This window comes from Acromyrmex echinatior, chromosome 7 (assembly GCF_024713525.1).
Source record: "Acromyrmex echinatior isolate Ae372 chromosome 7, ASM2471352v2, whole genome shotgun sequence".
Taxonomy (NCBI): domain Eukaryota; kingdom Metazoa; phylum Arthropoda; class Insecta; order Hymenoptera; family Formicidae; genus Acromyrmex; species Acromyrmex echinatior.
Window position 1 is genome coordinate 10,152,217 of NC_141858.1, and position 15,674 is coordinate 10,167,890.

Here is a 15,674-nt window from a genome sequence, read left to right on the forward strand (position 1 = left end):
CTTAGGTACATATTTGTCTTATTATTGGGACTCGCGGGAGTCTTCTGACATACAGTTCAAAAAGAATATTTTTCTTTTGTTTCCCTTTCTTTAGGCCTGTTCTTTTTCCCATACCCTAGGATTGAACTTCTGGCACAATTCATCTTTTGTCTTTTTTCCTCCATTGTGAATAGAAAAAGAAGACAGATGAATTGTGCAAGAAATTCAATCTGGAGTATGAAAAAAGAACAGGCCTTTTATTATAAAGTCCAGTGAGCTCTATACATGCTGGGTAAACGTTTACCTCGTTTTATTATAGTGTATTGAACGAGGTAGATGTATCTTTTTTACAATGTAAATTAATTTTAATCTCGGTTTAATTTATTCTTTATTCTTTTTATTATAATTCTTAAAAATAGAAAAAGATGAAGAGTCAGTTGAATTGAAATTAAAATTGATAGAAACGGGCATGAGTCGCATAAATTCTTGCATAGTTCATCTTTTCTCTTTTTTCTCTAATGTGGAAAGAAGAAGAAAGAAGGAGATGAATCATGCAAGAAATTTAATTAAAAAGAATAAGCCTATAATTGTTACTCTCGGTTTAATCCCCATCACGCATTTTTATAGAAAAGGCTCATTCCAATATAAAGCTTCTACTAGTCTTTATAATTAAAACAATATATTAAGATTTGACTCTTTTCAGACAATCTATCCAAAAAACAGGATACAGCGTCTCAAAGACATTTTTCATAAAAAACGTCTTTAAAACATCTTCTGATCTAGACTTCATATTATTTAGTTTGGATTATCTAACTAAAAAACAAAGAATTAAAATTAAATTCTTTGCAGAAGTTCTACGGCGAACTCCATAGCGATCATACATTTCTCAAGTACTCATCATCATTACATAGTCATGATTACAATCAGTATCTTCGGAATCTTCTTAAGTATTCTTTAATTTATATCAGATTTTATTTCTCACAGATGAGAGTAAGAATAAAGTTATTTGATCAAAATATTTGATCTTGTTCAAAGGATATACCTGTCGCGCGCGGATTAGGCTACGGGGCAAGGAGGGAGGGGCGTCATCGCGACGTCATCGGGCCGATGACGGAGTAGATCGGAGTAGACGGAGAGCCGGGAGTGCCGGGACAGCGGTGCGGGATAAGATATTACCGCATTTGCCGCTGTTTGCCGCGGTAGATAGTACGCGCTCGCAGCAGCGCTCGTGTTCACGTTTGGAAAATGGCCGACCACAGGGAACGGGATTATTATACGCAGACGGATCTGCGTTCTAAGAACGACGACCCGCCGAACTCGCGTCTCTTCGTCATCTGCCACAAGAGTCTCGAGGAGGATGATCTCAGGAAAGCATTCGAGAAGTTCGGCAAGATCGAGGATATCTGGGTGGTTAAAGATCGTAACACGGGCGACAATAAAGGTAATCCTGCACTGCATGTTTTAGATAAAAGCTAAAATCGATAAAATTCCGATCTGCCCTATCTGTTGAAAAAAAAATTACACTTTTTTCTCCCTTTTAACGCGCAGCTTTTTTATTTCCGTCCTGGGAAAAATATCACCTTCGCGTTTCTTTTTTTGTGTACGCCGGTGTATCCCTACTAATCGTTGTTTGCCTCTCAGGTGTCACATACATCAAGTTTTCTAAAACATCAGAAGCAGCGTTTGCTCTCGAAGAGATGAATGGCAAGATGCTAGGCTCCGTGGGCAGAGCTATTAAAGTGATGATCGCCTCAAAGTAAGTCCTTGGTATCATTCACTTCATTTATATTTTAATACCATTCAAAATTTATAATTATGAACATTGATTTGACATATATCAATGTTCATATTTAGAAATGTTATAACAGAATCTGATCACAGGCAGTTTTATCAAATGTATTGTTTCTCTTTATCTTGTTCTAATTTATGCTATCTATCTTATTTATTCTAACTTATTCCTATTTCTTCCGGTATAGATAAACTTTAATCTTAGTTTTATTTGTACTTTTTATTTTTTTTTGTTCTTAGAATTAGAAAAAGTTGCAGAGTTAGTTAAACATTAAAATTAAACTATCTTGGTAGAAACGGATATTACTGAAATTGACGAAAACGATGGGCCAATCAAAAATTCATTATTCCATGACCGGACTGTTATAGGCCGTAATCATACTACAGATTGTTGGTTATGGTTGCTGGTTGTTGATTCTATTCAGTTTTATCTTAGCCAATCATGATGCAGCAACTGCAAGTTAGCAACGTGCTAACGTGCTAACTTATATCTTATTTATTCTAACTTATTCCTATTTCTTCCGGTATAGATAAACTTTAATCTTGATTTTATTTGTACTTTTTATTTTTTTTGTTCTTAGAATTAGAAAAAGTTGCAGAGTTAGTTAAACATTAAAATTAAACTATCTTGGTAGAAATGGATATATTATAGATAGTAGAAATGGACTGAAGTTGACGAAAACGATGGACCAATCAAAAATTCATTTTTCCGTGACCAGACTGTTATAGGCTGTAACCACACTACAGCACTTGCAGCGCTGCAACATGATTGGTAAAAATAGAATCAACAACCAGCAACCGTAACCGCCAATCTGTGTGATTTCGACTATAGGAATCTCTATCCATGCTTACTGCTTTCTTTTTTCTTAATCCTTAGTATATGATTGAGTCATTCATATCTTGTCATTCATATTTCTTTTCTTTGAAACTAGAGCACTTAAGTAAATAATGGTCTCTATTCTTTCCTTTTTTTAATATACAGCTTTATACTTTCTAAAGATGTTGAAGTATATGTATAAAGTATATATACTTATATTTATTTCTATCATTATAGTTTAATTTTAATCTCACAATCAGTTCAATTCTTCTCCTTCATTTAGTTGGAAGAATTAGAAAAAATGAAGAGTAAGTTGAACCGAGATTAAAGTTAATCTACATTGTTAGAAACAGATATGAATAATTTTTGTATAAAAATTATGAAAATTAACATGACTTATTATACAGGCTGTGTTCCCAAATTGACTGCCTGTACTGAAAATTATAGTGCACGTAACGTAAACTGTCGTATTTTCAGTGCTGACAGTAAATTTGGAACACAGCCAGTAAACAATCAGAAAATTATGATATGTATTAAAAATTATTAAAGGTAAAAAAAGAAAGCAATAAACGTGAATGCCAACACATGTCAAGTCAATATCTAAACTGCTCTAGAGTTTTAACTGGTTTAATTGATCCGTTTTATGTACATCTGGCTCTAATCAACATTTTCAACTGATTGTTCTCAGTCGGGATCAGGGTTCTGTGCGAGAGACGAATGAAGAAGAGAGGTGGGTTCGCTTATTCTGTGTATTACCGAAAACAATGACTGACAGCGAACTGCAACAAGAATTCTCTAAGTTTGGTGCGATCGAATACGCGACTGTCGTGAAGGATCGCAGTACAAACGAATCAAAGGGCTTCGGCTACGTGAAATTCAAGAAGGTATCTAGCGCAGCGCGGGCGTTCGAGGAGTGTGACAGAAAATACAAAGCTGTATTTGCTGAGCCGAAGAAGCCGAAGCCCGATCACAACGAGGCCAAGTACAATAATGGACTGTCTGGTACCACATACGATAGTAGTAGTAGTTGTAGTTATGGCTCCTCAAACTTTGGCAAGAGCAGCATCAGCCTGGAGATTGCTACTAACTATTCCAATTCGGAAGGCTACACGCGTCTGCAAGTGATCGCACATCCGGCCCTGAATCAGGACCAACTGTGGAAGCTGTTTGACATAGTGCCTGGACTGGATTACTGCCACTTGAAAACTGATGTGAGATACAGGATGCCGCGCGGTCAAGCGGTAGTGGTGTACAACAATCCGAGCGCGGCGGCATACGCGCGTGAGAAATTTCACGGTTTCGAGTATCCTCCTGGTCATCGAATGATCGTCAAGCCGGATCTGACTAGCGCGCCGCCGAAGAGCGCATCGAAACCTGGTGGTTCAACAACCGGTAGCGTCGCTAGTGCAAGAACGGATCTGGTACACTTGGCAGAGACTATTGCTCAAGCTACATCACTAATTCAAGCTGCAGGTCTGACGGCACCGAGTAAGTAAAGTCGACCATCTCGCCAGAGCGCCGAGGAAATAATATGTTGTGCATCAAGTATCGTTGTGTTTCTTATTTTTAGGCTTAGATCACATATCCATAAAATTACCTCCGGTACAACCGATGGCGAGTATAGACGCTGAAGTTGCCAAGAGATGTTTCATCGTATGTGGTCCACCAGTGCCGCCTATTTACGCTATGAAGGATGCATTTTGTAGGTTTGGGAATCTTATAGATGTATATATGTTACCTGGCAAGAATTGTGGATACGCGAAATATGCCAGCATTAGCAGCGCGAATGAAGCCATTGAGGTACAGCGCCTTTCCTTTTTTTGCTTTCAATCTTTGCTGCGTAAATATTCCAAGCTATTTATATTCAAAACATGTAGATGCTTCTACATTCAAATATGCTTTTAGGTTCTGCATGGTCAAGAGATCTGTGGTTCCCGGTTGAAGGTACTCGAGGCAGAGGAACGAAACGTCGGCGAGGATCGACGGAAACGATTACGAATGGATGAGGACGAGAATTGAACGTGTTTTAATAAAAATGCGTATCTCGTAAGTAGTAGATGAGTAGCATAGTGTGGCGCGAAGGAAAAGAGAGGCATTTCTTTGTAATAGCTATAGTACACCCCGAGACGTTGTTTTACTGACGCTATCACTCTTTCTCTCTATCTCTTTCTCTTTCTCTTTCTCTTTATCTACTTCCTCCTCCTCTTCTTCCTCCTCGGGCAGGGGGAGAAAAATTGCAGGAGAAAATGTAATTTTTGCTGTTTGTCTTCACAGACTGACTGGTATACACAAGCCGGACGCACGCAACAAAAAGAGACGAATTTAAAGACTACTACTCACTTGACCACATCAAGGGCCTGCATCCAGGGAAAACTACTCCAACTACCTACCTATATATATTTAACTGTTCGCTTACGTTCGCGCAGCTGCAATTCTCTACGTTACTGAAACCTTTAACTGCTACTCTACTACTACTATTACTTTTTATCCTCTTACATGTTCGTTTCACACACGATACGTTGCGCGCGCGGACGACCCGAGTTTCTGTTACTTTAAGAGGCCTGTGCGAACGGCCGATATCATTGAGTGCCTATTCGCTGTGTACCTGTGTGAAAAGCGCTCTTTCCACATCTGAAATTGTAGAAATGTACTTTCTTCCTTCAGACATTTGCGAGACTCGGAGGAGGCAAAACACGCGTACATTGACGAGGTACATAGACCGATTTGTCTCCCAGATTGTTTCTCGCATATATATGTATTTTTATTCTTCCTTAATCTTTTAATCTTCAGCTTTGCACTTCTTCGAAATGATTTATGATACATTTTCAACACTTAAAGGGTACGTTCCAAGTATGACACAAAACATCTTAAACATTTTAAATCCAACATTGGTGATTGTGAAAATCAAATCCATGAGGACAATTATGGCTCTGATTATCTGCGCGTTCGCATAGGCTTTTAGGTATAACTTATGCTTTAGGTTTAACAAAGAGACCTTTAATTTATGATTAAATTTCTGTACTTTTCTTTTATAGTTATATTGCGTGCAGAAAAAAAGCAAAATAATTTGTACTTTATATGCTATTGACAACTTTTACAACGATAAGTTAAAATTATTGCGGACAAAAGTAATTCCAAAACAAGGTATATTATTTAGACAACAATAAAAATGTTATGCTGTGGTGATAGAAGAATTGTTATTTGATAAAATCATTGGATCTTATATATCATAATTTTGTCATATTGTTATGCCTCACGTTTGTATAAAATATTTTAACTTATTGAGATGCTTCATATAAAATTGTAAAACATTTAATTAAATCGCGCCTTTTACGCGCACACATTACCAGTTAAATTTTTTAATTAATAAAAATTTAATCTGTAATTTTTGCGTTCTTAAAAAAGTTTCGCAAAAAATCCTTTTATTAAAAACGAACAGTTTATAAAAGAAAAATAATTTATCGAGAAAACTTCGATTTTTTTGAGTTTTAATAATAAAATTTTTATTAAAAAAAGGGTCTGTATATTAATATAAGATATGTAATACTTAATATTATGCATATCGACGTTAATTTCCGATTAGTATTGGAAAAATCTTGTTTTGGAAGCAATTGATGTAGGAACGAAATGTAGGAGTAAAATGTACTGGCATGTAGACTATTTTTCGTTTCAAAGCATTATAGAAGAGAGAAAGCGTAAATTTGTTGCTTACGGTAAAAGAAAAAAAAAGGAAAGACAATTTTCTGGCAAAACCGATTACCTGATATCCATTATTACGAAATCAAATGACCTCGTTACACACCCAGTGATCGACGCACAACATTAAACGTTTTATGATGGACACACATTTTTGTATCACAGTGCGTTAGACTCTCACTGTATTGACCGGATGGTGTCCCAGGGGACTGTAACTGTGACTTGTTTTCTTTGGTGATATCAAATACACATGAAATACGCAATAAACCCCAAAACACCGACTCTTTCACTTGATTTTTTTTTTATCATTTCCTCGAGAATGAAATATTGTATTTTGTCCAATTGTACTGTCTTCAATATTGTATTAATCGAATTGATGTTCTCTGATAATCTGATATGTATTTTTCTCATTTTCAGGATACTGCGAGGATTCCACGAAGCACTGTACCTGAAGACTGTGATATTTTTAATAGCGTAAGATTATAATATTTCTATGAAATTGTATATGGGAAAAAAATTTTACAAAATATATTAAATTATTATATTTTTGGCACTTATTGGTTATATTTACTTGCACATGAATTTATTTTTCAAGATAAGCTTTTGTCTTGAATATATATATATATATATATATATATATATATATATATATTAGGTGTTGGAATTAATTCGTAGCGTTTTACAAGTGATGGGAAGTACTTTCATTAATGTATTTTTTAATGCTCATGTGAAATAAATAACATTCTTTCATTACAAACGCTACGAATTAATTCCAACACCTAATATATATATATATATATATATATAGCTTCCACTAGATAAAGGTAAGTAATGGTGGGTTTTTTATCGCCTTTCTATTTTTAAAATTTTCGTTATTTTCAAGAGTTTACTTTTGCAGATAAAAAAATATAATTTAAGACGTAAATATTACAAAAATTATATACATATATACATCTATGATATACATATTGAAAATATTTAATATAACATAGAGATTAAAAATCTGATATAATTTATATGAATAAAATATAAATTATAATAAATTATGATCCCATTGACATTTTTTAAAACAAAAAAAAATTTTAAGTAGGTCAAAAGACTATAAGGACATTTCTCACACAGCACACTTTATTCGAAGATTGTTCTGGGAATGTTCTTAGGATTTAGGGACGTCTTCTGGACGCCCTTTGGAGATCTACACTGTGAGTTAGATACTATGAATTTGAAGTTATTTTAAATAATTAATCTACGTTCTTTCTCTGAAATCACATTTTTAGACGGGAAAGACATCTGAGCATAGAATGGAATGTAATTATGAAGGATGAAGTCAGAGATTTTCAATAGAAAGATAAATATAAACACAGACGATTTGCAGAAAATTAACCAATCATAGTCGATTTATATTCTTCTCACATTCGACTGATTAATTAATTTTCTACGACTTAAGACTCTACTATCACTACGACTTCTATTGTAGCCTCCGCATAAAATGCCTGTTCAATAAAATCGTAAATCGTAAACAGTAAGAGATTGGCCAATCACAATTAAATGTGAGAAAAATAATCGACTAAGATTGGTTAATTTTTTACCGCTTGCCGCTTATGATTCTATTGTAGAACAAGTCTAAAACCTAATCTACAATTGCGCAAATGTAGTTGTAATTAAATGATCAAAATTGTAATGATTCACCAATCTCAGTCAGATATTCTCCTCATATTCAAATGTGATTGTTCAATTCTTACAACTACGTTTATGCAATTTTGTAGATTGAACTTAAGGCACGATGCAACCCCTCGTTGTCAAACAAGACTCATAGTAGTCGAAGTAAATACAAACACAGACAACTCGCAGTGAGATATCGTGGCGCAATAGTAAGATCGCGACGATGTGCCGACCTTTCAATTTTTTAGCTTTCAATTTTCTTATTCTTCCCTTATCAAAAACAATTCAAACGATCTTTATGACCCAATTCTATCATTGTCAATATTCGATTGATCAAGAATTAAAACTATTTCATTATATTTAAGACTGATCTTAGGTTGTGTTCGGAATTGATGCTCACACTCGCCGTAAGCTTTATTCTATCTTTATCACTCATTATTCGTGAAAAAAGAAAATGAAGCTTACAACGCGTGAGTGTTAATTTCGAATGCAGTCACAGTCTCATGAAATTCCTTTCGGCTATTAATTTATAATTACTTACATTCCAATTTATTTCAAAGTTGCATTAAAAAATTATTGAATTTTATTTGAAATTTTGAATAAAAGTGTAGAAAGAAGTCTAGAAAAAATTCAGGATTCTCAAGAAATTTTTTAATAAGATCTTGGTAAATACCCTACATTTAAAAAAAAATTCAGAATTATTTTTTTCAACATCTCTATTATATATTATTGATTAAATAATTTTTTAATTAAAATGTTAAAACTTTTATTTAATAAAAATTGAAATTTTAGGAGTAAAATTGAGGAGTAAAATTTCGTTTGTGCCAAAAAAGATCCAGATTGCAGGATGGTTTTAAAATAAAAACGAACTACCGATCTGAGAATCCCGAGACGATCCTTCCACCTTCACCCAAACATTTGAAGATGTAAAAAGTCAAAGCGAAGGTCAGCGTTACGATTTCATCGACGCAACGTGCGGCTGTGTTTTGATCGCGCCGGTCGCCGATTACGGTAACGTGAACGAAGCGAGGGGAGGCAGCGAGACTAGCTGCAACTATAGGTTGCCGCAGCGAGATGTGGGCGCGGGTGGTCCGCGCTCACGTGTCTCAGAACGTGCGGCCGACTTATCGCGACGAGGATCGAGTCTAGGCCGAGAGAACCGGTACCGGCGAGTCAGTCCGCGCGTGGAAACCGGCGAGTGTCAAACCTACCCGTCGTCGCGCACCTCTGGAACCAAAACAGTCTCCACGCTCCAACGCCATCCTCCTCTTCTCCGTCTTGGTCCTTCCTGTTAGGTCCACGATCAAATTCGCAAGGACAAAATGAATCGTGAACTCGTCGCGAGTGCGTGGTGAAGGGCAGTTCTGGAGCGCATTTCTTTTTATCGAGGGAGAATTTCGTATTCTGAGAAGCACAGAATGGAGGAGGTATCCGTGGACAATACCAAGGATTCAGGATATTCCAACACCTGCAGCAACAGTCAGTCGCAACGCAGGTGAGTGCGATCTGCAATTTTTCGCGTTCGCTAAGATTTTTGGTCATTATATTTTTTATTTTGGCGAGACGCTCTTGGACTATATGAAAACAACTTTGATGATATCGCTTTCCTAATTGATTTACGGTTTTTTCGGAATACAATATCAAAGTTTTATTTACAACAATTAATTTATTATTTCATTTTTTTTTCAAATCATCAGCGGCTCAAATCTTATCGATTAGCAGATCTGAAAATAATTTTGTTGACCATCAAAATTATTTTATAGGAATCTCAAACAATATGAGAGTGAATTGCAGAAAATTTTGTAATTCTAGCAACCAGTTTAAACGTTCTACACAATTATAAAACTTGTTCACAATAAATTAATTTAAATTAAATAATTATTTTGATGGTCCAACAAAATGTATGATTTTTAGATTTATTTAATTAAAATTTTAGATACTTCAGCAAAACTGTTCTTTTCGTAAATATCTCCTGATTTTCAAAATAATTCATATCTAATAAAATGTTTTGTACGTATATGTGCACAAAGTTGATAATATTTTTCATAATTTAAATTTAAATGTCTATCAAGTTACTTGTGCTTTGATATGCATGCAGATTGGTAAAAAAATATGTTTTAAACATGTTTTAAACAGTTTAAAACATGCTTAATCGGTGTTTTTAATATGTTTTAAATATGTATTTTCTATAATATTGTTTAAAGCATATATTCTTATAATATAAGAAAATGTGAAACTAAAATAATTATGATTATAACGCACCATTTCGCCCACGTATATAAAATTAATAAATAATAATAATTAATAAATTAATAAATAATAATAAAAAGACTCTATAAGTATAAAACAATGTAGTCAAAAGAAAGGCAAAAAGCCAGTAATGACTCTCATGAGCCGTATTATTAAATATACTTGACACTGCAATACCAAATATAATTTATCCCGTAGCTAGGCGTTGTAAACAAACACTTGTAATTACATCCCTTCGAACACAATAGGGGTTTATATCTTCTATATACTACGCTGGACATTCTCTCTCTCTCTCTCTCTCTCTCTCTCTCTCTCTCTCTCTCTCTCTCTCGAATCAATAACTCTGAATTTTTTTTAAAAGCTTAGAACTGTAAAAAAAAAGTTGAACTAAACAAAGAAGATTCAGATTACAGACGAAAGAAGTAAAAATATGATTGCAGACAGAGACAAAAGTCATCCTCTTCAGAATTTTAAAATATATCATTTTATTTTTACATCTGATTTGTTTAATTAACATTTCCCACAACACAAAATATAATATATTTAATCATTAATTAATCGTTCTTTGAATATCAATAAGAATAAATTTAATTAGATTATTAGATTTCTTTTTAATTAGATTTCTTCTTGTCTCTTCGATCAAAATTTGTATTATAATTGTTTCATTAAACGCGCATTTTCTAAAGCATCCTTCGCGATTCTTGGCATTGACACGCTTTTCTTGCATGACGGCGAGAGGCAAACGAATAGAGCAACGCACGAGAGAGACGGAAACTCGTACACGGTTCGGTTAAGGCTAACCAGTTCTTCTATTCGTGTGAGTGTTCATACGTGTGTGCCGATTGCATTTCCACGTCCTTTGGTTAACACGACTAGAGAGAAATTGCGAAACTACCCCGCGCGAAAACAGGTCAAACGGAGACTTTGGTCAAGTCGCAATCATGCACTCAACCACGTGATCGCAACGCTAGTATATCATGAAACTGATGTAAATTAGATAGCACGAATCTGTCTTCTCGAATTACGTAGAAATTCTCAAATTGTCCTTTCTCTCACTCGCGAGAGATACATAAAGTATCTGTTCCTATTGGTATGCCTTTAAACTAGCTATTACTGAATTAATTATAGTAGTCTTAATTTTATCTGCTTGAAATCAATATCAGTTTTCAGTATTTCTTTTCCTTATAATATTTTTTTAATCCAAAAATGTTAATATTTTCTAATGTTTATAATAAAAATAAAAAAATGTTTTACTCCCTATTAGTGTGCTCTTCTAAGGGACGATGGTCCTATTAATATTCTCACAATTTGTGTACCTATATTTACTATAGCAGAACATAACAGTTTTATGATTCTGCTGAAATTGGACCATTCCTCTTGATCTAAATGCATAACCCAATCAGCGCGAAGAAAACTTCCAGTTGCAAAATAAACATTCTGCTGAACGCAGCTATTGATTCATTTTAACATATAGTTATTAAAACAGATAATAGATGTAAGCTAATTTTTTAAGTTAATACATAAATGCATTATTTTAATATATATATATGATATCAAAGTGTGTGTATATAATAATTTAATTTAATAAAAAAAAATTTTTTGGATGGATTTAGACGGCGATCGTTTGAAAATGCCGCAAATAGAAGGGGGATGGAAGTCGCGGATAATAAACGAATTCTGCATAATTATGCAGTTTTATCATGTGACACATCGTGGGCGTCATAAATCGATTTTACGCCGAGTTACATGCGACATATACGCGCAAATCCCCAGCACGTGCCAGGCATGATAAACATTAAACAAATTGGCTTGATTGTGGCGCGCGGGATGCTATAACGTGACATTTCGCCAGCATGCCTATTTCTGTGCCTTTGTAAACTATTTATGGATCCATGCTAATAATTGGCGTGTATTCTCGTAGGTACGCGTGTACTCTTCTATAGTTACACCATTCTATTAAAATTAATAACGGAATCTATAAAACTCACTTTCGCACAAATTGATACGAAGAGCGTAGAAAATGAAATATTTGCGAAAAGAGAGAAGATAAGAAATTATTTATGATTTTAATAGAGCTACAAATAATAAATTTTAATAAAACTATAGCCGACTCTGACAAACTGGTAAATGATGTTAATACACTGAGAGAAAAATGTATTTAATTTTAATAAATATTTGTTTGAATAATGTCGGTTACTAAATGTAAACATATATTTATTTAATACAAGAGAGGCATTAATTTGACTTAACTATTATATTTTTTATTTCAAATATTTATTATCAAATATTTATTTTCCTTAAAAAATGTTATATTTGTTTTTCCTAAAAAAATGTTTATATTAGTACTATTCAAACAATTCAAATTTAATACATTCTTTTTTTAATGTAAATAGTAATTTTGCGTTCACGAAAGATATTATCACATGTCACATACTTATCAGTGAAAAATATAAAAAATCCCATCAGAGCCTACATCAGCTATTCAGATGTACAGAAAATTTCTTTATTCTCGTGTAAATGTAACAAAACGAATTAAATAGACGTTTCAACTTTTTAATTTGAGTCCTTATCAATACAAAATATAAATCTAAATTACATGTAATGTATGAGTAAACGCAAATTTCAAGATGATCAGTCCCGACAATTTAGCTTGTTTTTCTTTATCCAATAAATTTGATAAAGTAAAAAACGTCATATACATTGCGTTGATAGATAAAATCACATCGCTCATCAAATTACCAGATTTGATGAGCAATGTAAAAGTTTCTCGCGACTCGACATAAAGGTCTTGTGATGTTAAAGTTGAAAATTGATTTGAAATCTGACAATTTGATGATGTGACTTTATCTATCGACGCAATGTATACGACATTGTTTTTACTTTATCGAATTGGATGAAGAAGAATGAGCTAAATTGTCAGAATTCATCTTGAAATTTGCGTTACTCATGTAATTTAGACTTATATTTTATATTGATAAGGACCCAAATTGAAGAGTTGAAACGTCTATTTAATTCGTTTTGTTACATTCATAGAGAATAAAGTCCGTCTATGTACGTGAAAGTGTTTAATTCATTCCAATAACTTATACACGATTAACTCGTTTTAGCATAACGCCATGCCATGCAATCAGGGGCGCAGTCTGGGAATGAGAGGGCTAGTTACCATTCTATTTTCTCGCCTAAGTCTACCTCTCGTCCTGAATAAATCTTAAGTATAATCTGCGAACCGAATCGATAGGCTTCGTTGTGGTGGTGGTCTTCATTCTCGCAATATAGTCACGGGGCCGCGAACGTGAAGCGGTGCCTTCTTATGCAATAATTTTTCTGAACAAATGCGGCCGGTCGGTCGATCGGTGACGGCCGGCGAATAATGGGGACAGTGAAAGGTCCGAAAGAGAAACATCATAGAGAGAGAGAGAGAGAGGGGCTGCGCGTAAGACCGAACGTCACGTTTGCCGAACATGTGATCGAGGGCCTTTTTTCCTATCCGCGACTGGTTGATCGCAAATTCGAATTGCGTGACTGACTTAGTTTATATTACTGAATATGCCATTTTACATAAAAAAACGGTTTTGCTGAAGTATCTAAAAATTTTATTAAATACAGATCTAAAAATAATTTTATTGGATCTTCAAAATAATTATGCAGAATTTTCAAACTTGATAATTTTTACAGTAAAATATTTTGACATTCTAATAATCAGTATGAACGTTCTACATATTTAATTATTTTGATAGTCCAACAAAATTATTTTTAGATTATGATATCTAATCAAATTTTTAGATACTTCAGCACAATGCCAATTCTTTCTAAGAATGAGTTATGTAATATACAAACTGAAGTAATGTGCACCACACTCGCTCGTTTGTTCATCACTCTTATATAATAGGCTTAGTGATATAATTCTTACAGTGTTTGGTTCTAATTATTATCTTTGTAATTTATATAATTTATACACCATGCATATACCAAAAGAATGATTTTACTGAAATATTACCTAAACATTTAGATATTATATATAAATTTGAAAATAATTTTGTTGGATTATAAAAATAATTATGAATTTCCTACGTAATTATTTTAATGATTTAATAGAATTATTTTCAAATTTATAATATGTATGTATATCTATCTAAATTTTTAGATATCCCAACAAAAAATGCAAGTATTAATTTAAGTTAAATCCAATTTAAAGCAAAATCAAAAATTATAAAAATCGGTCTAATTTTGGACGTTACGGATTACTTATGGGCTAAGGCATTCCCGATGCTGACGTCGTGCATAGTTTGTGCAATTAAGCGATTAATATAAACTAGGCCGCTTTCCCGGCCGAGGCCGTTGCGAGATTACTGTGCCGCGATTTTGCAATCATTTTGCACGTTGCATGTGCACGTTACCGCGATCGAGTGCAATGGAAGGAATCTCAACAAAGGATTCTTACCCGTCGATCGCAAAATTCGATTATCATAATAATACCATATTAAATTATATAGAGACTGAGATTGAATTTAATCAATCAAAAGAAAGAAAATCAATATGAAATTAATTTAATGAATTTTGCTTTGATTGATCAAATTCAATCTTAATCTCAATCTTTAGAAGAAGAATGTAAGAATTTGCATTTTTTCGCATTTGGTACAGTTTTTATTATCGTTATATCGCGAAATTCACTATCTCACTTCATCATCACGAACATAATCAACACCTTGCACGTGGAGAGCATGAGATCTGCGTATTTCCTTTTTTTCCCGGACTTCTGACATTTACAATCTTCTCCGTTTAACTGACATTTACATTCGTCATTCATGCTTACTTCTCATTATTATTGCGAATTTCCGCTTGGAATCAATAGGCAATAGGCTTTTTTTTATCTGAACTTCTTGCACGATTTATCTTCTTTTTTCTCTATGGAGACGAAAGGAAGAAAAATAAATTGTGTACGGAAAGTTTTGTTGAAGTATTTAAAAATTTAGCTAGACAGATCTGAAAATAATTTTATTGGACTATCAAAATAATTACGTAAAAATTTCAAGCAGGGAGAGGTTCACTTGTACACTGTAGTAATTGTCCACTACTAATTAGCGACTACGTAGGGAATTAAAAAAATTTTTTTCTAACATTGTAATGGACCTGTGCACAATTGACTTGCAATCGATACACACTCTCTCAAGCATGATGACAATACAAACGCTTTGACACTTTAGCAACCAGTTTGAGCATAGACCGGAACGGACGTACAATAGAATGATTTGCAAATTGAGCGGAAGTGTTTGTTTAATTATATACGTCAAAGGTAGTAATGCAAGTCAGCTTGCAGTGATTAATTATCAATGGCTGAGTTCAGCAGAAAAAGCAGCTTTGCAACTGTTGTAAAATTTTTTAATATGATTGGTCTTGCTCTTAGATTCTTCATTGGATCTATAAATGTATAAATCAATCATATTTAAGAATTTTACAATGGTTGCAAAGTTACTTTTTTTGC

At 33.7% G+C, this 15,674-nt stretch overlaps 2 protein-coding genes across 8 annotated transcripts in view; both read left to right on the forward strand.

The window, feature by feature from the left end:
- Window positions 1-1,059: 1,059 nt before the first annotated feature.
- On the forward strand, window positions 1,060-6,833 carry LOC105154496 (RNA-binding protein 45). 3 transcript variants are annotated; one of them, XM_011070067.2, is made up of 6 exons: window positions 1,060-1,420; window positions 1,621-1,735; window positions 3,273-4,072; window positions 4,161-4,384; window positions 4,490-4,630; window positions 4,859-6,561. In XM_011070067.2, the coding sequence occupies exons 1-5, from the start codon at window positions 1,225-1,227 to the stop codon at window positions 4,601-4,603; spliced, it is 1,449 nt and encodes a 482-aa protein (XP_011068369.1). In that variant the 5' UTR covers window positions 1,060-1,224; the 3' UTR covers window positions 4,604-4,630; window positions 4,859-6,561. The 3 variants fall into 3 exon arrangements, with proteins under 3 accessions (XP_011068369.1, XP_011068368.1, XP_011068366.1); XM_011070066.2 differs by lacking the exon at window positions 4,859-6,561 and adding an exon at window positions 6,698-6,833 and having other exon boundaries at window positions 1,067-1,420; window positions 4,155-4,384; XM_011070064.2 differs by having other exon boundaries at window positions 1,069-1,420; window positions 4,155-4,384.
- A 553-nt stretch (window positions 6,834-7,386) lies between these two features.
- per (period circadian regulator) overlaps window positions 7,387-15,674 on the forward strand; it is a 33,962-nt gene continuing 25,674 nt past the window's right edge. For 3 of the 5 annotated variants that reach the window (XM_011070068.2, XM_011070071.2, XM_011070069.2), the window contains exon 1: window positions 7,388-9,437. In XM_011070068.2, coding sequence (XP_011068370.2) covers window positions 9,361-9,437 — 77 coding nt within the window. In that variant the 5' untranslated portion in view covers window positions 7,388-9,360. Of the gene's footprint in view, window positions 9,438-15,674 lie in introns of all 5 variants that reach the window. The other 2 variants (XM_011070072.2, XM_011070070.2) reach the window with 2 other exon arrangements.